General features: G+C 39.4%; 1 protein-coding gene across 1 annotated transcript in view; it reads left to right on the forward strand.

The window, feature by feature from the left end:
• Positions 1–1,211: 1,211 nt before the first annotated feature.
• Positions 1,212–24,009, forward strand: part of NRDE2 (NRDE-2, necessary for RNA interference, domain containing) — a 65,082-nt gene continuing 42,284 nt past the window's right edge. Inside the window, exons 1-3 of the mRNA XM_027844961.1 lie at positions 1,212–1,334; positions 15,872–15,980; positions 18,521–18,754. Of these exons, the coding sequence (XP_027700762.1) occupies positions 1,262–1,334; positions 15,872–15,980; positions 18,521–18,754 (416 nt within the window). The 5' untranslated portion in view covers positions 1,212–1,261. The remainder of the gene's footprint in view (positions 1,335–15,871; positions 15,981–18,520; positions 18,755–24,009) is intronic.

A 24,009-nucleotide genomic window follows, 5' to 3' on the forward strand; every position in this document is an offset into this window, starting at 1 on the left:
GTGTGTGTGAGAGAGAGAGAGAGAGAGAGAGAGAGAGAGAGAGAGCAGTGCCCTGCAAAAATAAGTGGATTTGGACTAAATGGTCCTGGGTTCAAATTCACATTCTTTCATGTAGTTGTGTTTGTTATCTGTGTCACTTAGTTCCTATCCATTACACCTTCATAACATCTCTCCTATATTATCCCTTTTCTCTTGTGACACTGACATGACCTTGGTGCAATAATAACATTTTGGTTTGTCTGCCTGCCTTAGCTCCCTCTCTACCCCAGTCCATACTCAAAGTGCAGGTCTGACCATATCATACCCTCATTCACCTCCTCCAGTTGGTCCCTATTACCTTATGGATCAAATTTAAAATCTACTGTTCAGCTTTTAAAGCCTTCACAACCTGGCCCTTTCCTTCCTTTCAAGCCTTACACCTTACTCCTTCCCCATACTCTGTGCTTCTGGCCTCACTGCTGTTCCTCACACATGACACTCCTTCCATCTTGTCCCCTGTCTCCCATGCCTTCTTATCATCACCTCTGGCTTCTTTCAGGTCCCAGCTTCTACAAGAAGTCTTTCCCGATCCCCTTATAACACCAATTCCTTCCCTTCTATTGATTATTTCTTATTTATCCTCAATATGTCTTGTTAGTAAATCGTTGTTTGCGTGTTCTCTCCTATTAGGCTGTGATGTCCATAGGCTCAGCTCTGTTTTTGCCCTTTTTTTGTATCCCCAATTAGCAGAATGGGGCAGCTAGGTGGTACTGAGGATAGAGTGCAAGGCCTGGAGTCAGGAAGGCTCATCTTCCTGAGTTCTAATCTAGCCTCAGGCACTGCCTGGCTGTGTGACCCTGGGCAAGTCACTTATCCCTGCTTGCTTCAGTTTCTTCATCTGCACAATGAGCTGGAGAAGGAAATGGCAAACCACTCCAGTATGGCTGCTTCCTGGCCAAAGAGGGTCACCAGGAGCTGGACACGAAAATTAGCAGGATGCCTGACGCATACACAATGGGCACTTAAAGTGTGCCCACTGACTTGCCTTGTGTGATCTTTGGGCCTCAGTTTGAAGAGACTGTAAAATGAGATCGGATCGGGTGGCCCGGAGGTCCCTAGACGCTTGAATTCTATGACGTACTACCCCCCCACAAACACCCCCTCGCTTAGACACAGGGCCCGAGGACTACAACTCCCACAATGCCCCGCGCCCCGGGCGGACGCATGCTCACTGCTCGACACCTGGCGTTTCCTTTCCGTGCGTGTTGCGGAGCCTGCAACCATGGCCTTATTCCCGGCTTTCGCGGGCGTTAATGCTGCCCCTGAGTCCTCCGCTGGTGGCAGCTCCAGAAGGGGTAAGGGCGCAAGCGGGCCGAGGGCTTGGGTCGGGTGGAGGGCGTCACCAATCGCCCTGCCCGGGGCGCCAGGCCTCGGGGTGCCTCTTCTAGCGCTACTCTCCCGACATACCCCGCGGCGGAGCAAAGCCTTCTGGGAAAAGCGTCGAGGTTCCCCCTGGGTTGTGCGTGGGTTTGGTTGGAGGGCAGGGGTACCGTGTCCCTAGGAGGGGCGATGAGTGGGAGTGGACCATGGAAGAATTGGGGGAGGTCGGCGTGTGGACGGTGGATGCTCCAAACTTGGGGCGACGGGGCCTTCGTTGTTTTTGCCTACTGTGAGGTCGAATTTGAACTCAGGTCCTCCTGAATCCAGGCCCGGTGCTCTATCTGCTGTGCCACTTAGCTGCCCCCTTTTTAGCTTTTAATGTTAAAATCACAATTAGACTGAGCGCCTGGAGGACAGCGGCTGTCGTTTGCCTCTCGTTGTGTTCTCAGTACCTAGCACAGAAGCTGGCACATAGTGGGTGCTGAATATGCTTGTTGATTGTCTTGGTAAAAGACAAAGCAAAATTTCCCCAAATCAGTGGTTCTCAAACTTTTTAGTCTCAGGATCCTCTTCTACCCTTACACTCTTTTTTTTTTTTTTGCCTTTTTTTATGTGAGGCAGTAGGGGTTAAGTGACTTGCCCAAGGTCACACAGCTAGTAATGTCAAGCGTCTGAGGTTGGTTTTGAACTCAGGTCCTCCTGGCTCCAAGGCCAGAGCTCTATCCACTGTGCCACCATTTGCCTCTCCCCTTACACTCTTAAAAAACAATTACTCCCTTAGGCTCTTAAAAATTATTGACAACCCAAGGAACTTTTATTTATGTGAGTTAGAGTGATTGATATTAATTATATTAGAAGTGAAAACTGATACATTTTTAAAAATATTTAATTCATTTAAAATTACAACAATTACATGTTAGTATAACATTTTTTAATGAAAAATATATAGGGTGGCCCAAAAGATTTGCATTTTCTAAAACAAAAAAAATTAGTGGGAAGAGTGCCATTGTTTTACATATTTTTACAAATCTTTTTAATGTCTGTCATAATAGACCATTGGATTCTCATCTACATCTGCATTTAATCTGTTGCCATATATATTGTTTTAGTTGAAGCATATGAAGAAAATCTGCCCTCCCACAGATACATAGTTGGAAAAGGGAGTACTATTTTAATAGATAACCACTTGGTATTATTTTAAAAGTAATTTTGACCTTGTAGACCCTCTGAAAGGGTCTCTGGAACTCCCGGGGACCACAATTTTCTTTGAGAACCCTTTCCCCAAATGACAGTACTCTCTCCAGCTTAGACTTACTTTCCTAGAGCAGTTTGCTTAGATAGCTCTTTTGCCCTCATTGCTTTCTGCATTTCATTATACTTAACCTGTGTATGTGTATTTAAACTTCTGTGCCCCTGTACTGATCACATTACTATGTTCAGTTGATGTACATTAGCTTTCCTTTGTAAAAAAAACAAACAAAAAAAAAAACAAAAAAACAGGATTTTCTAGATTTGCCTGGCAGATGAAGTTCTGGATAGAATTGGGGGAAAGATGGAAGTAATAGGAAAGAGAAGGTAGAATGAAGCAAAAGTGGTAAGAAAGTTGGGATTTGAAAAGCCAAAATCGGAAGAAAGGATTAAATCCTCAGTGTATGTTTATATTTCCATTAAGAATAAATGATGATGGTAAGAGTTTAGATCTCAGTAATGGTTAAAAATAGATTTGTATTTATATTTCTAATTATTATTATTAATAATTCACATTTCTATAGTGCTCTAACAGAGTACTTCCCTCATAACAGCCCTTTCAAGTAGGTTGTACAAGTATTATCCCCATTTTACAAATGAAAAGATTAAGACTCAGATTAAGTGATTTATCCAAAGTACAAAGCTAATAAGTGGTACAATTGTGATCTGAACCCAGAGCTGACACAAGGCCAATGTACTTTCCGCTTCATTTTTATATAGAAAAATATAGAATTAAATATCTCTTGTGCATTTATCTCACTTGTATTGAATTATGCTTATTTGTGTTTGTGCTGCACTATCCATTAAATTGAAAATTCTTCGATGTTAGGGACCATGTCTTAGTTTTTTTTTCTTCTTTTTGTCCTTACCTGTGATTTCTTTGACATTGGGAGCTTTTGGTTCCCGATAGGAAACTCCTGTGTTGATCCTCAACTGTTCTATGGCTTAAAGCCTTAGAAAGTTGACTGAGAGCTTGAAGGTTATGACTTGGCCAAGGTCATGCAACCAGTATGTGTTAGGGATGGTGTTTGAACCCAGACCTTCCCAACTTGAGGCCAGCTGGATATCCACAGCCAAACCATGTTTCCCCTTTTAGTAACAATAATAATAATAAATAGTTCATATTTGGAGGTTTATTCTCTACAAAGTGCTTCACTTTATCTCATTCTAAGCTAACAACTCTTGTGAGGTAGATAGGACAAATATTTAATCTTTGTATCTTTCCAACTTGCAGATAAGTTAATTGATAAATATTTGTTGAACTGTGAGGATACTTAAAACCATCTAGTCCAGTGTTGTTATCTTACATGCAAGGAAACTAAGGATAAAATGACTTTCCCAAGATCACAGAGCAAAGCCAAAACTAGTTTTCATTATTTCCAGTTCGGTGTATTGTCTCCTACATCATTGTTACCCTTTGGCTTGACATGATCCATGCTCCTTTATGTGTTCTGTCCCTTTGTACTGTGTTCTGAACACTTTTCTTTTTTTTTCCCCTTGGCCTACCATAGGTATTTTTTAAAATAGTATTTTAATCTTCCCAATTACATACAAAGACAAATTTTAACATTAATTTTTTTTTTGGAAGCAATTGGGGTTAAGTGATTTGCCAGGGTCACACAGCTCAATAGCTCTGTGGCCTTGGGCGAGTCTATTAACTTCTCTAAGCCTTAGTTTCTCCACACCTAAAATTGGGGTGGAAATGGAATATAAAATATCTGGCCTGCTGATGAGGTAGAAAGGAGTGCTTGAGGCAGATGGAGCAAGCAGGACGAGTGATAGGAGATAAGATGCAGGATGTCACCAGCCAGAAAAGTGATCAAAGAAGACTGTGCATTGAAGCCCCTACCGTGGACTTCTCGTGCGCTCTCACAAAGCACCCTCAATTCCAGAATAACTCTTCCCCTCCCCTTTCCTGTTCTCTTTGCTTATCACCTCTGGACTACCTGATATCCTAGGCATTTTGGAGCCGTGCTTGCTCCCCCCATTCTCTTGTCCCCTTTCCCCATTTCATAAAATTGCATTTAAACCATACCTTTGACCCAGCTAACTGCCTTTGCCTCCTACGGGAAGCAGGAGCCGCTCTGCTTCTTTAGGGGAGCAGGGCCTGTGGCCTATGCTCTGCCTCCCACGTGGAGTAGAGCCCATTGGGGCTCTGCCTTAGAGGGAGCAGGCTGGCTTGGATGCATCACCCCATTAAATGCCTTTCTTTAACTTGGAGACTGTCCAAGTGCATTCTTTCAGGACACTAGGACCTGCACATCTATTCCTCATCATTTCAGGTAGCACCCCAACATTCTTGGGGTCCACCCTGAACTCATCACCAATGGCTACAGAGGTCTAAGTGAATTCTTTCACACCTGAACTGCTGTCCCCAATCTAAACCTCAACACTGCCTCACTGATCAGTTTGAGAAACATGAGACAAAGTATATAAAATGTTTTATTACTATAAAGTGCTATGTAAATGTGAGCTATTCAGATTTTAAGGTGGTTGCATTTTTGTTGGCTTTTTTCAGATGACAGCTTTGGTACAAAATTTGATAAGATCATCGGTTACCTCTCCACAATGTTGACTTCCCATTTTTATATTTTGTAATTCATAGGCAATGTAATGTGGCAGGAAAAACCTGGGCTTTGAGTCAGGAGATCAGAGTTTCAGTTTCTTCTTTGTCACTTGTGTGACCTTGGACAAGTCACTTGAGTTTTCTTAACCTTAGATTTCATTTCTGTCAAATGCAAGTACTACACATTGTACAATATACTTCCTGGGGTTGTGAGGAAAACTTTTTATAAACTGTAAGATACTATATAGTGTGATTTGTTATCATTATTGATTTTTCTTGAATTTTAATCTCCTCTGCACATATTTAGATTATTTGTAAGCATAGTTATCTGCCCTGTGATCTTTTGTCAAGAGTTGGGGATCTAGGAGAGCTTTCCTTATTCTGTAGTAAATTACATACCATCTTCATCCCTTAATATTTGTTTGTCTATACAACTAGTTCTGAAAATTTTTTATCTTCAGATATGGCTTAACTATCAGCCAACAAATAAATAAAAAAAATCCTCACTAATATTCTTTAACAACAATAGTGTATGAGTGCAAAAATTCTTCGATTTTTTTTTTTTTTTTTGGCAAAGCTTAGTTCAAGATTTGCCTTTAAAGTTTAAACTGTTAGTGGTAATTCTTCCATATGTCCACATTGTAATTGAATTAAAGCACATTCATCATTGTGGGAGAGTGTAGTTACATAATAAAGACTTGACAAAAGTATTTCAGAGTTAAAATATTCAGGTAATGAGTCACTGTATTAGTTCCTGTAAAATTACATTAGAAATACAAAGTCAGAGGCATACCTTAGTCTTTAGTTCTTCTAGATACCTGTTGTTCTTTTTTAGGCAGAAGGCCAGAAGTGGTTTCCTACCTGTTGTTTCTACCCTGTTTCATTCCCTGAATGTGTGTGGTAAAATAATATGAAAGAGTGTTAATTGCCTAGCAAGTTTCAACCTGCCCATTCATTTTACCTACAGGGTCAGACTCTTTGCCAGCCAATCAGATTCCTCCTTTTAAGCCCTTATTTAGGCATCAGGTAGCCCAGTGGACCTTTTGATAATATGTAACATCCTGCTCAGTATTTGCACAACTATCTAAATAGGTATTTTATTTCAGTTGTACACTTGAAAATGATGTGAGGATATAAATACAAAAGAGGATTTTGTCATTTGATTTCAGTGAGACATCCGTGAATTTCAAATGACCTCTTCCAGACTTCAATTAGAACTGATCATAAAAGATTAAATTAACAGTAAGGTTAGGAATAAAAAACAAATTCAGTAAGACTGTCCCATGGGTTCTGCTATTCTGCTATTATTTTTATGCAGTTGACTGTAATCTCTCAACTGACCTCCGGTCTTGCATCATCTATTAGATGCCTGTAACTGTAAGTACTGTAGGCATCTCAAACTCCGTATGTACAAAACAGAATTCATTATCTTTACTCCTAAAACTTCTCTCCTTTATAATTTCCCTTTCTTTATTGAGGGAACCACCATCCTTCCAATCACCCAGGTTCTAAATATGAGTTATTCTCAACTCTTCCCAGTCCTTCAACCCTCATGTCTAATCAATTGCCAGATCTTTTTGAATCTATTTCCTTGGTATTTTCCCACATCCTTCCACTAGTGGCCACCACCTTAGTTTAGGTTCTCACTAGTCCCCACCTGCCCTACTGCACCCGGCTCTTAGTTTCTCTCCTGACCTCCAGCATCTTCCCTCTCCAATGTATCTTTCTTGTAACTGCCAAATTGATAGTCATAAAATGCAGACCTGACCATGATGAACACCCATTCAAGAAGCTTCAGTGGCTTTCTCTTGCCTCTAGAGTAAAATACAAACTCCTCTGTTTGACATTTTAAACCTTTCACAGTCTGGTTCCAGCTGACCTTTTCAGGGTTATTTCTTTCTATCATGAATTCTGTCTTCTGGGCAAATTGGCCTGCTTGCGATCTCTCTTCCCCTCCCCCCCTTCTCCCCCCCCCCTCCCCCCCTTGTCTCCCCCTCTCTCCCTCTCTTCACCCCCTGTCCCTCTGCCTTTCTCCCTCTCCCCCCCTCCTTCTCCCCCTATCTCCTCCCCCTCTTTGTCTCTTCCTCTCTCCCTCTCCCTCTCCCTCTCCCCCATGCCTTTGTCAAGCTTCCTAATACTTGGAAAATAACTTCTTCCTCACCTCCATCTTTTCGGACTCTAAGTCATTCAAAGCTCAGCTCACATGATGCCTCCTGCTACATACTTACTCCCTTCCCCCCACACACATTTGCTCTTGTCCCCCTCCCCAACTCTCCAGATGTTACTTTATATATTTTTTGTATGTATTTTATATTTAGCTGTGTGCAATGTTGTATGCCTTCCCTTCCCCTCCCCCCCAGTAAAATGTAAGCTTCTTAAAAATAGGGACTTTTTTTGGTCTTTGTTTAATATATAGTAAGCACTTAATAAATGATTATTGAATGAGTGAATAAATAACATGTTACACTTGTATAATGTCTTGGATTTGAAGATCTCAAGGCATTTTTGAGTGTTACTGTGGTTCCTGGGAGTCAGTTTGGGCTTTGTCATTAATAGCAGTATGACTTGAGGTAAGTCATTTCCCTTCACCTCTAGGTTATAAAAGTGAACTGGAATGTACTGGAGATGGTCTTTAAGGGTTCTTTTCAGCTCTGACATTTTAGGATCTTAAATCTTCACTTTTTTTTGCCTTTAAAAACAAATATGTGTGTGTGTGTGTGTGTATTTATTTTTGGCTAGGCAGTGGAGTTGAATGACTTGCCCAGGGTCACACAGCTGGTAAGTGTCAAGTATCTGAGGCTGGATTTGAACTCAGGTCCTCCTGACTCCAGGACTGGAGCTCTATCCACTGTGCCACCTAACTGCCCCTATATTTTTATTTGTAAAATATTTTCTATAATTTTTTAACATTCATGTTTAAAAATTTTGAATTCCAAATTGTCTCCCTCTTACCCCTCCCCCACCCCTTGAACAGGCAGACAATATTAATTATGCATGTGAAATCATGTAAAGCATATTTTCATATTAACCATGCAAAAGGAAAAACATACAAAACCAAGAAAAGTAAAGTAAAAAGAGTATGCTTCAAATTGCGTTAAATATCTGTTTCAATACTAGTTTGGAAAGATAAGAGAGTATAACAATGAAAAATACAACCACTTTTAAAGTGACTCTGAAGCACCAGGAGGTTATTTCACTTTATTGAAGGGCACAGAGCAAGTCATTGATGAGTTAGCTTGAAAATCCAAGAGTTCTAGCTCCAATTACCCTAGTCTAACTTTTTCACAAACTGTTTCTGTCATGGTCCCATATGGCAAATCCTTAATTGCATCCTTAAAGCTTGCTTGTTCCTTCTGAAAAACTCTGGAAAAGAATTAGACTATCTTGTTTTAACTGTGTCGTTTTCTTAATTTTATCCTCTTTATCTCCATTATTAGGGACATTTTCATAAAAATAGGCTTTTCAGGTCTATGTGTATGGTTTTGTTGCCTCTTGATCCTTTTTCCTCATTTGCTCTAGTGAGTGACTGAGGAAGTCGTTTTGGGAAAATGACGGTGACCCCTGGTAGAGAATAAGTAGGTATTGAGCAAAAGGATCTATTTTCAAATTTATCTCCCCAGGTGTTAAATTCAGGGACTGGAGTCTACTTCAGGGGGAAAAAAAAGGGAGAAGCATTGGGCCTGGGAATGACTTAGAAAGACTACAAGAAATTCTGTTGAAAAATTTTGTTTGGCATTTGTGCCTCAGTAATTTTATTTTATTTTATTTTTTTCAGCCAAAGACAAAGTTTATTAGAACATCCGTCATATTGGGCAGACTTTTAAGGAATCTAAGCATTCGTATTGCTAAATGTAAGTGGGCCAGATTTTAAGAATCTGAGCCCTTGGCTAGATTATAAGAATCTGAAAGATTTTAAATGCACCCATTAGATTACAAAGTCCTTGAGACTGGGGGGGTGTATCTTTTTTTTTCTAATCCTGCACACAATAGACCTTCATTAACTGTTAGACCACTATAGCATTGTGAACTTTGTTCATTTGGACCTCTTTCCTCTTTGGACCAAAGGCCCATGCGCTGTATGTACATTGTTTGGTTCTGTTAACAGGGGGCACCAATTTGAATATCCTTAATGTCCAACAATTATGTTGTGCCCATGTGCCTTATACTAAGAAAAAAGCAGCTTTGTAGATACAGGTTAACTAAATTAAAGAAAAGCTTTTGAATGATTAAAAGAAAAGAGAAAAAAGTAACAGTGGGATTTCATGATGTTGTGAGAAGCTCTGGGAACTGAAGAGGCAGAACTTATTAAAATGATTGCTACCCTGCTGCCAGAATTTGGTTAGGCCTCATGCACCTGCAGAGCATGACTGGTGGTGTATTTGTACTAAGGACAAGGCAGGATTTAAACATTTTCACCCTATGAACCTATTTCTGTAACTACTTTAGCACTTGTTTCTTTTTATTTTGAATTAAGAAAAATGTAGAACTTTTAATTACAACTCAGACATTCTTTTGTGGGTCTGTGTGTATTTTATAACCAAATTAATCTTCCTAAAATGCTGAAGTTATCATGTTACCCCTGAATGGTTTCTGATTACCAGTAGGAGAAAGACTATAGTTTGACCTTCAAGACCCTTTACAATCTAGCTCAATCTGCATTTCCAGCCTTAGCCCCTTACTGCTTCTCAATATGAATCATTCATTTGAATGATTCTGGTTATTCACCTACCCCAAAATATTTCCAAACCTTTGCCCATGTCATTTCTTCCCTCTCACTGGCCAGAAATACTCATTTCCATTTATGAAAATCTTACCCATTCTTCAAGGTTCAACTCAGATACTACCTTTTTCACATTGTCTTCTCTGACTTCCCCAGTTGATAATTAGCATCTCCCTCACCTGTAACATTATAATGCTTGTCTGTACACTCCAGCCAAAGTGAGTTATTAATTTTCTCTGTCATGCCATGGGTATTTCCATGCCTTTGTTAAGATCTTTACTTTGGGCTGGACTGTGTCCCACCTCCCCCCCCCCATGTCCTATTTGATTACATAAAACCTACTCTTCTTTCAAGGCCCAGCTCAAGTCCTACCTGACAGAGTGTTGATCTTGAGTATTGTGTCTAGTGGCATGTCCTAGGGCCCTGTTGTCATCTCTGTCCTGTTCAACATTTTTGTCAGTGACTTCAATGAAGACACCAGAGACATGTCTACCAAATTTGTGAATTCGAAATTATAGCTATTATGTTAAATGACAGAAATCCAAATAGGATTCTTCTTAACAGGTTGAAACGGTGGGCCAAATTCATCAAGATATCAGTGTAAAAGCCTGAACTTTGATTAAAAACAATCATCTCTGTAAGGATAGTATGAAAGTACAGTGTTCAAAAACCAAGGGAGTGATACTTCCATTGTAAAATCTGTTGTTGTTGATGTGTTTGTCCTCCATTTTCAAAGAGGACTATGATATCAGGGAGATGATGACATGTCTTGCAATTAACTTTGATTTGAGTGAGGAAGAGCTGGGCAAGGTCCCCAGCCTTACTTTCTCCTCCAGAGCCATCTGTGTCTAGTGGCCAGATATTCATCAGGAATGTTCAGAATGCAATGGGAAACCCTGGCCCTAAAATCTAGGACTTAGATATAACTTCAGAAATCATCTAATCCTATCTGTTCATGAATATGAATTCTCTCTATGGTAAGAATGTAAGCTATTTGAGGTCAGAGACTTTTGTTTTTGTCTTTGTTTGCCCAGCTCCTAGTCCAGAATCTGGTATGTAAGGCTTACTTTGATAAATGCTTCTTGAATTTAATTAAACATACTTATCAAGTGGTCACCTAGCCCTTGCTTGAAGATGCCCAAGTAAGGGAAGCCCACTACATCCTGAAATAGCCCATTCTACTTGAGGATAGCTCTGATTGACATCTGGCCTCTATCAAGAATCATTCAGCCAGCCTCATATGTCATAATCTCTGGATCCTTTACCATTTTTATTGCCTTCTGGCTGTGCTCCAGCTCACCATTATCCTTCCACACATGCAGTGATGAGAACTGAACATAAAACTCTAGATGCATTCTGACCAGGGCAGAGTATAGCAGGACTGTCATCTCCTTGGCTGTAGACACTATGCCTTCATTTAGCCTAGGATCTATGAGTGTTTTCATTACCAATTCACACTGTTGACTTGTGTTGAGCTTGTAGTACATGAAAATCCTTGTATTTTTTTCAGATCATCTACTGGATGACTTTGCCTTCTCTATCTTGTCCTTATAAAATTGATTTTTTTTTAACCCAAGTGTAAGACTTTGCATTTATCACTAATGAATCAGCTTAGATTCAGCCCAGTGACTTTAACTTGTCAAGATCTTTTTGGATCCTGTAATTTAGTTTGTTAGTTTTCCCTCTGCTTGTGCCATCTGCATATTTAATAATCATGCCATCTTTACCTATGTTCCAAGTCATTGATAATGTCAAATAGTGCAATGCTAAACCCAAATTGACAGTAGACTTTTTACTGTTCTTTGGGGCCAACAAGAAGAAGTTTGATAACTTCCATATCCCTTCTAAACCTTTTCTGAAGGCTAAACATCGCTAGTGCTTTCCATTCACCTACGTATGGTATGGTATTTCATGTCCTCCCTGTCCTCATCCTGTCCTCTGGACACACTCCAGCTTTTCCATGGCCTTCTTAACATTTGATGCCTAGAGCTAATTACAGTGTTCTCGATGTGGTCTGACCTGGGTGAGGTACGATAAAACTATTAGTTCCTTTGTTCCAGACACCATGCTTCTCTTAATGCAGTCTTGAGTAGCATTAGATTTGTTGTTGTTGCTGCTGAGTCACATCATTGGTCCATTTTGAACTTGTAGTTCATTAAATCTCTCACTTCCTTTCCATAGGAACTGCTGTCTAGTCCTGCCTCCCTCATCATGTACTTGTGAAGTTGATTTTTTTCAGCGTAAATATAGAGTTTTGCGTGTATCCCTAGACCTGTGATAGTCCTATTCAACTTTATCTTATTGGATTTGGCCCATCATTCTAGACTGTTGAGATTGTTTTTTATTCTGTCATCCAGTGAGTTAACTATCCTTCCTAGCTTCATGTCATCTGAAAATTGACAAGCATACCATCTATGCTTTCATCCAGTCTACTAATATATAAAATAGTGTGTCAAGATCCAGACTCTTGGGATGCACTAACTACCAAGGACTTCCTCCAGTCTGACACCTAACCATTCATGGCTGCTCTTCAGAACCAATCTTTGAAGCGTTCCTGAAAACTACCAATTATTTGTATAGCCTACTTTCTCTGTCTTGTAGAGAGGGGAGCATCAAAGACTTTGTTAGATGTCTCACTTGAATGCAGATGTTGACTATATTCTCCTGGATCTGCCAATTTAGTAATCTTGTAAGCAAAGAAAATGTGGTTAGTTTGGCAAAACCTATTATAGATGAAGCCATTCTAATTCTGTTGTTGTTCTTCATTTGTTTCAGTCATGTCCAACTCTTTGTGACCTTGTTTGGGGTTTTCTTGGCAGAAATACTGGAGTGGTTTGCCATTTCCTAACAGGGTTAAGTGACTTGCCCAGGGTTACAAAGCTAGTAAATTTCTGAGACTGGATTTGAATTCAGGTCTTCTGACTCGAGGCCCAGCACTCTATCCACTGCCCATGTAGGTGCCCTATTCTAACTCTTAGTGATTACCATTTCCCTTTCTAAATACTCATAAACTGTTCCTTTAATAATATATTCTAGGATTTTGCCAGGAATAGAATAACAATAATAATAATAATAGCTAGCATTTATATAGTGCTTTAAAGTTTGCAAAATGATTTACGTATTATTACACTCAGTTTTCACAACAGCCCTGTTTGATAGGTTCTCTTATTATCTTCATTTTATAGGTGAGAAAACTGAGGCTGTGAGAGGTCAAATAGAATTCTGGTCTTATGACTCCAAAGTCAGCATTCTATTTACTTTGCTCCTTAGCTGCCTTCAAGAAATCCAGCTTGTTGGGGGCCTGGTTTACAGACTATACCTTCTAATATGTTTTGGAAATTGGGGAAACATTTGCCCGCCCCCAGTCTTATGATACCTCCCCCATTCCTCATTGATCAAAGATCACAACCTGGTTCGCCAGGCACATATGTCAATTCTTTCAGTGCGCTGCAATACAATCTAGCTCTATTTACTTGAAACTTATTCAGGGCAGCTAGTTCTCTTACCATCTTCTCCCTTACCTTAATCTCAACTCCCTGTTAACCATTTCTGTTCCTTTTTAGTTAAAAGATCATTGTCCTTGGCAGACAAAACAAGCAAACTAAAAGTTAAGTACTTCTGTCTTCTCATTCTCATCTATTATTCCTGTACCATATATCTTAGGTAAGTATCCTGTCCTTGTTTGATTTTCTTCTTTCCCCAAAGAGATTTTTAAAATTTCTGTTGGCATTAGTAATTATTTGCCAGCCTTGGTTCTTTCTGGATTTTCTCACTCATTGCACTATATTTACAGGCCTATTCCACTCTTATATGACTTCTTTGTTATCTTTCCTTTCTTTGTTTTTCATCACATGCTTTCTAAAAGTCCCAGTTGGCTAGTGAGTTCCCTGTGGAACCCCGTTGGTCCTTTAGATAGCACTCTCACCGCTTTTCTTACTCACTGGAATAATTTCTGTATTTTCAGAATTATATTTTTGAGAGTTTCCCATCCTCCTTGTCAGACTATTTCCTGGTGCTTCTCCCCCACTATCTCTGCTTTCTGTCTCCTAAAATTGTGAGTTCCTTTCACTGGAATCAAACAGTCAATCAATAGACATTTATTAAGCACAAACTATGTGCCAGGTACTGTACTGAATGCTGGGGAATCAAAAAGAGGCAAAAGACAGTCTGCCCTCAAGGAATTCACAATCAAATGAGGGAGACAACAGACAAATATATACAGGTATATACAGGATAAATAGGAAATTTTTACAGAGAAAAGGCACTGGAATTAAGAGGGGCTGGGATCGTCTTTCTGTAAAAGATGAGATGAGACTTAAAGGAAGCCAGGGAAATCAGAAGGCAGAGTTGAGGAGGGAGAGTGTTCTAGGGATGGGGGAACAGCTAGAGGAAAATGCCCTGAGTTGAAAGATGGAGGATCTTGTTTGAGGAATAGCCAGAAGGCCAGTGTCACTGGATTGAAAAATACATGTTGAAGAGTAAGGTGGGAAGAAGACTGGAAAGGTAGGAGCGTAGGTTACGAAGGGCTTTGAATGCCAAGCCACTGGAGTTTAGTGATATGATTGGACCTGTGCTTTAGGAAAATCACTTTAGTGCCTTGAAGAGGACCATGATATCAGGGAGTTGATGCCGTGATGTGCAAGTGAATTGGATTTAAGTGAGAGAGGGCTGTGCAAAGTCACCAGACTAACTTTTTCCTCCAGAGCCATCTAGGTCCAGTTACAAGATATAGATCAGGGTGACTGGAGATGGCCCTGGATGCAGTGGGAGACTTTGGCTTTTTTAAGCTAAGATCTTTAGCAGATCTGTTTGACCAAGGCAGAGAATGACTTCTTACCTATTTAAAAAAAAAATCAATCTGAGAGGGGAAGACACTTGAGGTTTCTGGCCAAAATTGAAACAATTGCTGTTTATGTTTATTCTGAGCCAGTCAGGACCCAAATAATGACAAGTAGGGCTTGGCCTGGGACCTATTGTTGGTCAGTTAACGAGAGCCTGAGTGATTTGTGTTTAAGGCATGGTCTTTGAGGAGGAAAAAAAAAGGTTTCAGTGATCAAAATTTATATTCTTTTGAGCAGAGCACCTGCAGGTAAGGGTATGATACCCTATGTGGACAGAGGGAAAGAACAGAGCTGTATTGACCACCTGGCCAATTCCAGTTGGGTCCCCAGTGGGGCATCTCCTCTTTCTACTCACAGAGGTTGTTTGTCCTTCGTTCTCATAGAGAGTTAATGGATGTCATTGTCCTCTTCAAGGACGAAGGGCAAACAACAACAACATCTATTAAAGACCTTAGCTTAAAAAAGCCAAGGTCTCCCACTGCATCCAGGGCCATCTCCAGTCATCCTGATCTATATCTTGCCACTAGATCCAGATGGCTGTGGAGGAAAAGGTGAGTGGTGACTTTGCACAGCCCTATCTTACTTAAATCCAATTCACCTGTGCCTTCAATGAATGAATGAATTAAAAAAAACATTTATTAAACACATACTATATACAAAACACTTGATCCTCATTTCTGTCTTTCAAGAACCTCTTTCTTCAGGCTGGATTTAGGTGCCACTTCCCATAAGCCTTCCCTGAACCCCGCAGTTATTAGTGCTTTCCTCTCCTCAAAATACCTTGTACTCCTAGTAGACTATAAACTCCTTAAGGACAGAAATTATTTGGGTTTTGTCTATCCTTAACACCTAGAATAGTGCTTCACATATAATAAGCATTTAATAAATGTTTGCTGAATTGAATTGATGTTGACTTACAATGTAGCTGGATAAGATAAAGGAATTTATAGTCTTAAATATTTAAGTGTGCTAAAAATCCGTCCTCTGCCAAATAAAAATTTTTCTTAACTCTTTTTGCTATCCTTGACTATTTAGAATGGTTTGCTGACATTGGCAGTGAGTTAGGTCATTGGCTGATTGGGTGAATTTCCTGCTTTCGAGAACATATTGAGCTAATTTTATTGATCTTTTTTTCAGATTTAGACTGGTTGAGCAACCCAAGCTTTTGTACTGGAAGCATACCAACCCTGCAGCAAAATACTGTAGAGATTGCAGCCTTTACTTCTGAGAAGGAACTGCTTACAAGGTAGCATTTTCTTTGACATTTTTCTTAATGAACTTTCCCTTGTGTGTTGTGTTATTTGCCACTCTAACTAGTATAAGAAGGAACTTCTGCATCTTAGCTTAAATGAAACTCCTTGAAAATTTTAATAAACACCACACTGATCTTTTCTGAACTATATTTTTCCTTATCTCACTGTCTGACATTTCCTTTTTTCCTTTCCTTCTCCCTTCTCCTCCCCCTCCTTCCATTTTGCAATGAAATCACAGGTAGTGCTTTTGTAATTAGACCAGGAGGGAATGTTAGTATCATGATTCTTAAGCAGCTTTATTTGTTTTAATATTTATTGTTAACATTTATTTTGATACAACAGACATTTCCAAACAAATCTCCAAGCATCCTTCCTTCCTTACAAGGTTCATTCCCCAGAAAAATATATCAATTTATCAACATAAAGGAGGGAGAGATTCCTTAACAGATAGTGTGGCACTACTAAATTAAATGTTGTAATTGAACAGAGTTTTGTTGCCCGGCCATGTTGACTTTATTTACATTGTTATAGACAATGTAGATATTGTTCTTTTCACTTTCTTTAAAGCAACATTACTGACCTCCTTAATAATCTCTCAAATCTTACAGTTAAAATAGCTTCTTTTTTTCTCCTCTTTCTTTTAAAAAATTTTTTTTATTCATTAATTTATTTTTAGTTTTGAACATTTTCTTCCATAAAATTTTGAGTTCCACATCTTCTCTCATTCCATCCCCTCCTCCCACCCCAAGATGTCATGCAGTCTAATATAGGCTGTACATATGCATTCACATTAAGCATGTTCTGTTGTAAAGAAGAATTAGTGGGAGGAACTACGGAGATAGGTCCTTAATTGTACTTTGTTCTCTTTTTTCATAAAAATTGACTTATGCCTTTTACATTCTACTCCTGGCTTATGTGAAATTCTGAAAAAAGGTAGTTTTTTTTTTTAAACCAATATGTAATTTGTGTCCAGTTTTTTTAATTAATTAATTTTTAGTTTTCAGCATTCACTTTTTTTTTTCAACATTCACTTTTATAAGATTTTGAGTTCTAAATTTTCCCACCTCCCGTCACTCCCTCCTCAAGATGGCATGCAATTTGATATAGGCTGTACATGTACAATCATATTAAACTTATATCCATATTAGTCATGTTGTGAAAGAAAAATCAGAACAAAAGGGGAAAGCCATAAGAAAGAAAAAACAAAAAAAAAAAAAGAGAAAGTAGTATGCTTCAATCTGCATTCAGACTCCATAGTTCTTTCTCTGATGTGGATAGCATTTTCCATCATGAGTCATTTGGAATTGACTTAGATCATTGCATTGCTGAGAAGAGCTAAGGCTGTCAAGGTCAGTCATCGAACAATGTTGCCGTTACTATGTACAATGTTCTCCTGGTTCTGCTCACTTCACTCAGCATCAGTTCATGTAAGTCTTTCCAGATTTTTCTGAAATCTGCCTGATCATCATTTGTTATGGAACAGTAGTATTGCCTTACATTCATATACCACAACTTGTTCAGCCATTCCCCAATTGATGAGCATCCCTTCAATTTCCAATTCTTTGCAACCACAAAAAGAGCTGCTATAAATATTTTTGTACATGTGGGTCCTTTACCATTTTTATGATCTCTTTGGGACACAGACCTAGTAGTGGTATTGCTAGATCAAAGGGTATATGCACAGTTTTATAGCCCTTTGGGCATAGTTCCAAATTGTCCTCCAGAATGGTTGGATCAGTTCACAACTCCATCAACAATGCATTAATGTTTCAATTTTCCCACATCTCCAACATTTATCATTTTCCTGTTTTGTCATGTTAGCCATTCTGATAGGTGTGTGTCCATTTTTAAAAGTCCATTCTTGAAGATTATGGAAATGACTCTATGGAGCGATCCTGAAGACATGGGTTTGTAAATCCCTCAGAAACCCAGCTCCTTGAGTAGTATACCTTGTTAAGCCCTGGGCCTGAGTATATAGTGCTACTAGCCTTTGTTAATTGTGGAATAGTAATGCAGCTGTGCTACTGAATTTGAGAAAAAATTATTTATAATGCTGTACTTTAACCTTTTGAAAATCATGGACAAGACTTAGGCCCAGTTTTTTGCCTGTAAAGCCATCTTAGTGGGAATAGGTAGGACTAAATATGTACTTCTTAAAATGTTGCTTTTTTAGAATACCCTGTTTTTCAATTTGATAAATTAACTTCTAGATGCTTTTTGTTTAAAGGTACATATTAATGATGTGTACACCTAAAAATACTAAACACAGTCTGCCCAAAATTGGACATATCATTTGATTAAAACCTCTTGCTTTATTTTTTTCTCAAACTGTAAGATCTTATAAACTTAGCTGAGAGTCTCTTGGGAAAGATCCTATAAGACTATCAAATTTAAAGTTCTCTGTTTCATTTATGAAAGCACTATTTCTTGTCCTGTCTTTCGTTCCCCTTTCAATCTGTGATTGTTTAGTTTTTCTTAATATTTACCTTAACTGTTCTTTGAGAAGAATTATAAGATTTACTTTTCTGAGCAGGAGCCCTTTGAGACCGGAGCTTTCAGATGGCAGTGATACACGCAAAAGGTTTAAACAAGCAAGTAGAAAAAAGAAGAAGGAAAAGAAGAAAAAGAAAAAACATCAACACCACAAGAAAACAAAGAAAAAATATGAGCAGTCTAGTGACAGTGAGTCTTATTCAGCTACTGACTCTGAAAAGGAGACATCTGCTGGAGCTGTCATTGACAATAAAAAGGAAGTTGAGAAACCAAAGTATGTATTCTGTTCATAAATACCTACAACCTTTAACATTTGGATCTTTCCTTTCTCTGGAATCCTAGTGTCATTGGCTTTCATGTGTGTCATACTAGGTGTTCCCTGATGTCCATTCATTTACATAGGCCATCTGCCATTTGCATATTAGATCAGGAAGGGACCTCAGAGTCATCTAGAGCAGTGGTTACAAACTCAAATAGAAATATTGGTCACCAAATTGTACCTAAGGATCCCTGGGGGCTGGCTGCATGTTGCCTTACAAAATAACATATTAACATTTCTGTGTTCTGTTGCATTTTTATTTATTTTAAAAATATTTTCAGTTACTCAGGTTTGGGCCAACACTCCCACCTCTGATTTAGTGTAGCTTCCTCCTCTTTTTTTTAAACCAGGAAACTGAAATCCAGAAAGGTTGAATGACTTGCCCAGCATCACATAGCTGGTAATTGGAAATGATTTGAACCATAATCCTCTGGCTCTAATGCTAGAGCTCTTTTCACTATACCATGCATGCCTCATCTTTTTGTTTTAGTGAGTTCCATGTGAAAGTGCCCTATTCACAGATAGGGTATAGTTGGTGCAGTGTAAACTTGCTGAGTTTTTCATCATTTAAACGTAAATCTTTCTTTTGCTTGTGTACAAAAGTTTGGAGAGAGAAATTTTAAATTTAAGTATGTGTCTAATGTGTACTTTAAAAATAGGTAAGCACTCTGTAGCTCTTAGGGGACTGCCATATTCTTGTTCTGTGCATGGAACTCCCATTGATGTCAGTGTACACTGTGCTTTGAGCCAAGTATGGAATATAGTTCTCTGTGTTTCCACTCAACCTGTAAACAGTGAATCCTTCAGGGGCCATTCTGTCATCAGGTACCTGCTGAAAAGTGCTTCAGGGCTCTGAAGTTCTTTATATGTTATCTGAATATGCCACTTTGGGTCTCAGATGTCATTAGCACACCAATCACCAAATTTTACCTTCTTGAATAGCAAACAAGCAACAAAGTAAAGACGTTTCAAGTGGCAGTTAAAAAGAAATAGTCTTCCTGGTGGCAGGTCTTTCATGTGTTGGTGACCATTTCCCTAATAGTCCTAATAAGCTGATTTTAAAGTTTGTTTTCAAAGGGATTTACATGAACGCAAACTGTCTCCTACTAGTTTTTCTTCTACTTTACATTTCCTTCACTGTCTTCCCAGATTGTCATCTTATCCTTGCTCCTTAAGTGTGGGTGTCCTCTTCCTTGGCCCTCTTCTCTCTTTACTCTCTTTTATCTGGGCGGTCTCATCTGTTCCCATGGGTTCAGTTATCACCTCTACTGAGGTAACTTCCAAAGCGTCCACTAAGCTCTGGTTCACCATAATGCCCGCTGTATATCTCCATTAGGATGTCCTATTAGCCCCTTCGATTCAGTATGTCCCAAACTGTATTCATCATCTCCCACTGAACTTGCCTCTCTTCTTAACTTCCTAATATCTGTTTATAGTACTGATATACCCCTAGTGACCAAGACTCTAAACTTCAGCCATCTTTGACTGTTCCTTTGTCCTTAACATTCCACATCCAGTGGATTGCCAAATGAAATGGGTGGATAGGGTGGCCACTCACTATTGTAGGGCCTCACATCTTTTACACCTGATTTGTGGACACCTACTCACTGTTTGCTTTGCTTTCTCCAATCCATCCTCACACTGACAGGTCTGAGTTCCCAGAAAAAGACCATCACACATACATGGGTATGTGCTCATACTCTTTTGCTTGATATCCCTGTGGTTGGGGGAATACACTTTCCTTATTCCCCACTTCACCTCTCAAGCCCCTACTGATATATTTCCATTTACACAAAACTAGTCATTCACAATCATGACACTTTTAGATCTTAAATATAGCATTTACTTAACAGTAAGGCAAAAGAAATAATAATAACATCACAGATACTATCTATTAAAGCAAATGTGGGAGTAGCAAATATATCACACAAACTTGGCTCGCACTTTTCCACCAATTCACTCAGGATCTGTGTGGGTAAGTGGGCACTTAGAAAAAGGAGCACATGAATGAGGAAAAGCCATGTGCTCAGGTTAACTCACAACTCTGGACCAGTAAACTTGAGTGTCCTCTTTGGTGCTGTCTATAAAAGTTCCTTGACAAATGTAGCTTCAGTGTTGAATCACTACTCAGCTAAATTAATCCACACTGTGCTTAACTAACAACTCACTATGACCAAGCAATTTATTTGCCAGGTGACTTCTTTGCTTCTGAGATGTTGTTTATAGTCAGCCAGATTTACCCTTGAACAACAATTGCATAGTCTCCATCACTTCCAGCTTCAGGCTCAGCTTATGTAGTTCTGAAATCTACCCTTTCAATTCTCTTATCTTTCTTGGTTCAGACTTTGGGTCCTCTGCAAATTATCCCACCTTAGCTTTTTTTTTTTTTTTTAAGTGAGACAATCGGGGCTAAGTGACTTGCCCAAGGTCACACAGCTAGGATGTGTCAAGTATCTGGTCTGAGGCCGGATTTGAACTCAGGTCCTCCTGCCTTTAGGGCCGGTGCTGTATCCACTGTGCCACCTAGTTGCCCCCCACCTTAGCTTATGATTAGTAACCAATTTCTCATCTTCTGTCTAAAATTAGGTAAATTATATTTGTTGTATGATCATTGAAGTGTTTTGATATCTGTATTTCCCAAGTTATTAAATCAAAAGTTCTTCAATTGTTCTAATCCACATCACTGAAGCATTCTGTGGTCTTCATTTACTTCAGTATACCATAGCCTATCGCAAGTTAAAATGAGCAACTGCTTCTTTTAGAACTCCGAGCAGACCTGTGCCTCTAAAAATGAACTCTCAACTCAATTTTAAATAGCAGCTGCTTTTCTCAGAAGCAAACTTATGGCTGTTACTTCCTTAAACAAGTCTTGTCTACTTCATTTCCATGATATATTAAATATGCCCCTTCCTCTCCACACATACTGCCATCATCTTAATATAGGGCTTTATCTTTTCTCCCTTGGACTATAGTAACAACTTCCTATTTGGTCTCCTTGCCTATTGGTTCTTTCTTCTTTGGGCCATACTAAATTTATCATTCAGTCATTTCAGTTGTGTCTGACTCTTTATGACTCCATTTGAGGTTTTCTTGGCAAAGATACTGGAGTGGTTTGCCATTTCCTTTTCCAGCTCATTTTACACCTGAGGAAACTGAGGCAAACAGGGTGAAGTGCCTTGCCTGGGGTCACTCAGCTAGAAAGTGTCTCAGGTCGGATTTGTACTGGGGCTTCTGACTCCAGGCCCAGCACTCTGTCCACTGTGCCACCCTGCTGCTCGCTTTACTTAATAGAGCTGCCAAGCTAATTTTCCTAGTGCACAGTTATGAGCATGTTATTCTGCTTAAAAACCTTTTGAAGCTCTTCTTTGCGTGGCTTTTAGGGCTTTGCATGGTCTGGCTCTGTCTACCTCATCTGTCTTCTCAGCCTTACTTCACTTGACTCTCCTTCAAACTCTCTTAGGTTCCAGCTGGACTGCTAGCTGTTGTTCCCTGTTCTTCACCAGTGGCTTCCCGCTTCCATGTACTCCCATGAGCCACCCCCCCATGCCTGGGGTACGCCTTCCACCCATCTTCACCTGCTAGATCCTCTTCTTTTAGAAAGAGAGTCTTCTTCCAGCCTCAGCCCTGGACCTGCCTTTCCCATGAAGCTTTCAATAATTCTCCGAAGTGTTCTCTTCTACCTTAGGCTTTCCTTGAGAGCTTCACTGCATCTCTTTTTTCCCCTTCTATACTCTTATCCTGAAGTAGGCAGGTGGCTTAGTGGATAGATTCATCTTCCTGAGTTCAAATCTGGCCTCAGACACTTACCGGCTGTGTGATCCTGGGCAAATCACTTCACCCTGTTTACTTCCGTTTCCTCATCTGTAAAATGAGCTGGAGAAGGAAGTGGCGAACCACTTCATAAAACACCAAATGGGGTCATGAAGAGTCAAACACCACTGAAAAACAACTAAATAACAACATTAATGCTTTTTGATTATGTTCATCTGCATAAATGTCATTCTTGCAAGTAGATTGTAAGGTCTTTGAAGATTGGGACTTCCATTTTCCGTCTCTGTATTTCTCTTTACTAGCACAGTGGCTTGCATTTTGTAGGTACTTGATAAATGTTTCTGCAATTGAACCTTCGTATGAAATAACTAGTGAGTCTGTTTTACAGATAGGGGAAAATTAATCTTAAATGAATTTCTAAAAGTCTAAGGAAAGCTATATTAGTAAATACACAGTTTCAGCCTATGCTTAACTTTGTAGATATAACTTTTTATCCATTGTGTGTCAGCACAAATGGCAGTATTTTGTAGCCCCAACCATGTTTGATCAGTTTATTGACATTGTGCTAAAAATCAAAAGCTTTACTTAAGGTTGAGCTAGATGATGCATATCAATTATGCATATTCCTGCTAGTTGTCTTCTTCATTATCTTGCCTACAACTTGCATATTTCCTTTTAGTCTTCCCAGGATCTGATTTCACTGGATAATTTATACCCAGGTGGGGAAGGAATTAAGGGCACTAATCAGCGTGGGAGTTCCTCTTTGATGTCATGATGTAGGTCCATCTCCTGGGGTTCTATATTTGGATGCAGAAGGGCTGGCTCCTACTGTTTCCCTTAGGGAATCACCTACTGTCATTTTTTTCTGTATCCTAAGGGCTATAACTACTGGCCTTCTATTTTGTAGGTGTTACTTTTCTTCTCTTTCAAGGTAGGGGTGATCCTTTCCCTTCTTAAATCAGGACCACATACTGCTTCCTGACCTTAATGTCTAATGAAGTAGAGATAAGAAGTTGTTGACTCTCAGGGTGGTCAGCAGCTGGTCGCCTGACTTTGGGACATCTGGATATTGTTCCTTACCCTCCTCCGACTTGGCTTCTCATTTCTGGGATGGTTCCACATACTTCAGTTGATGAGATTTCCCTCCCGTCTTTACTCCCTTCAGTTTTTGTACTGGCAGAGAAAATCTTCAGTCAGCTTTTCCCAAAGGGAATCAATCCAGAGATAGGTCGACCAGCAGTGCCCCTCTTCTTGCCTCATCTGGAATTCCTATAACATTTCTTTATATGCCTTGTCTAGGAACAGTATCGAACTTATGTCCAGGCAACATAGCCATAGGCAATGATGGAATAACTATTAGTAATTTCTCGAACTTTCTTAACCGCTTGCTTTTAGAGCACTATTATGAACTGGTTTGGTTTGGTTTGGTTTTTCCCAAA

Source organism: Vombatus ursinus, unplaced genomic scaffold (genome assembly GCF_900497805.2).
Source record: "Vombatus ursinus unplaced genomic scaffold, bare-nosed wombat genome assembly UNPS02014945.1, whole genome shotgun sequence".
Taxonomy (NCBI): domain Eukaryota; kingdom Metazoa; phylum Chordata; class Mammalia; order Diprotodontia; family Vombatidae; genus Vombatus; species Vombatus ursinus.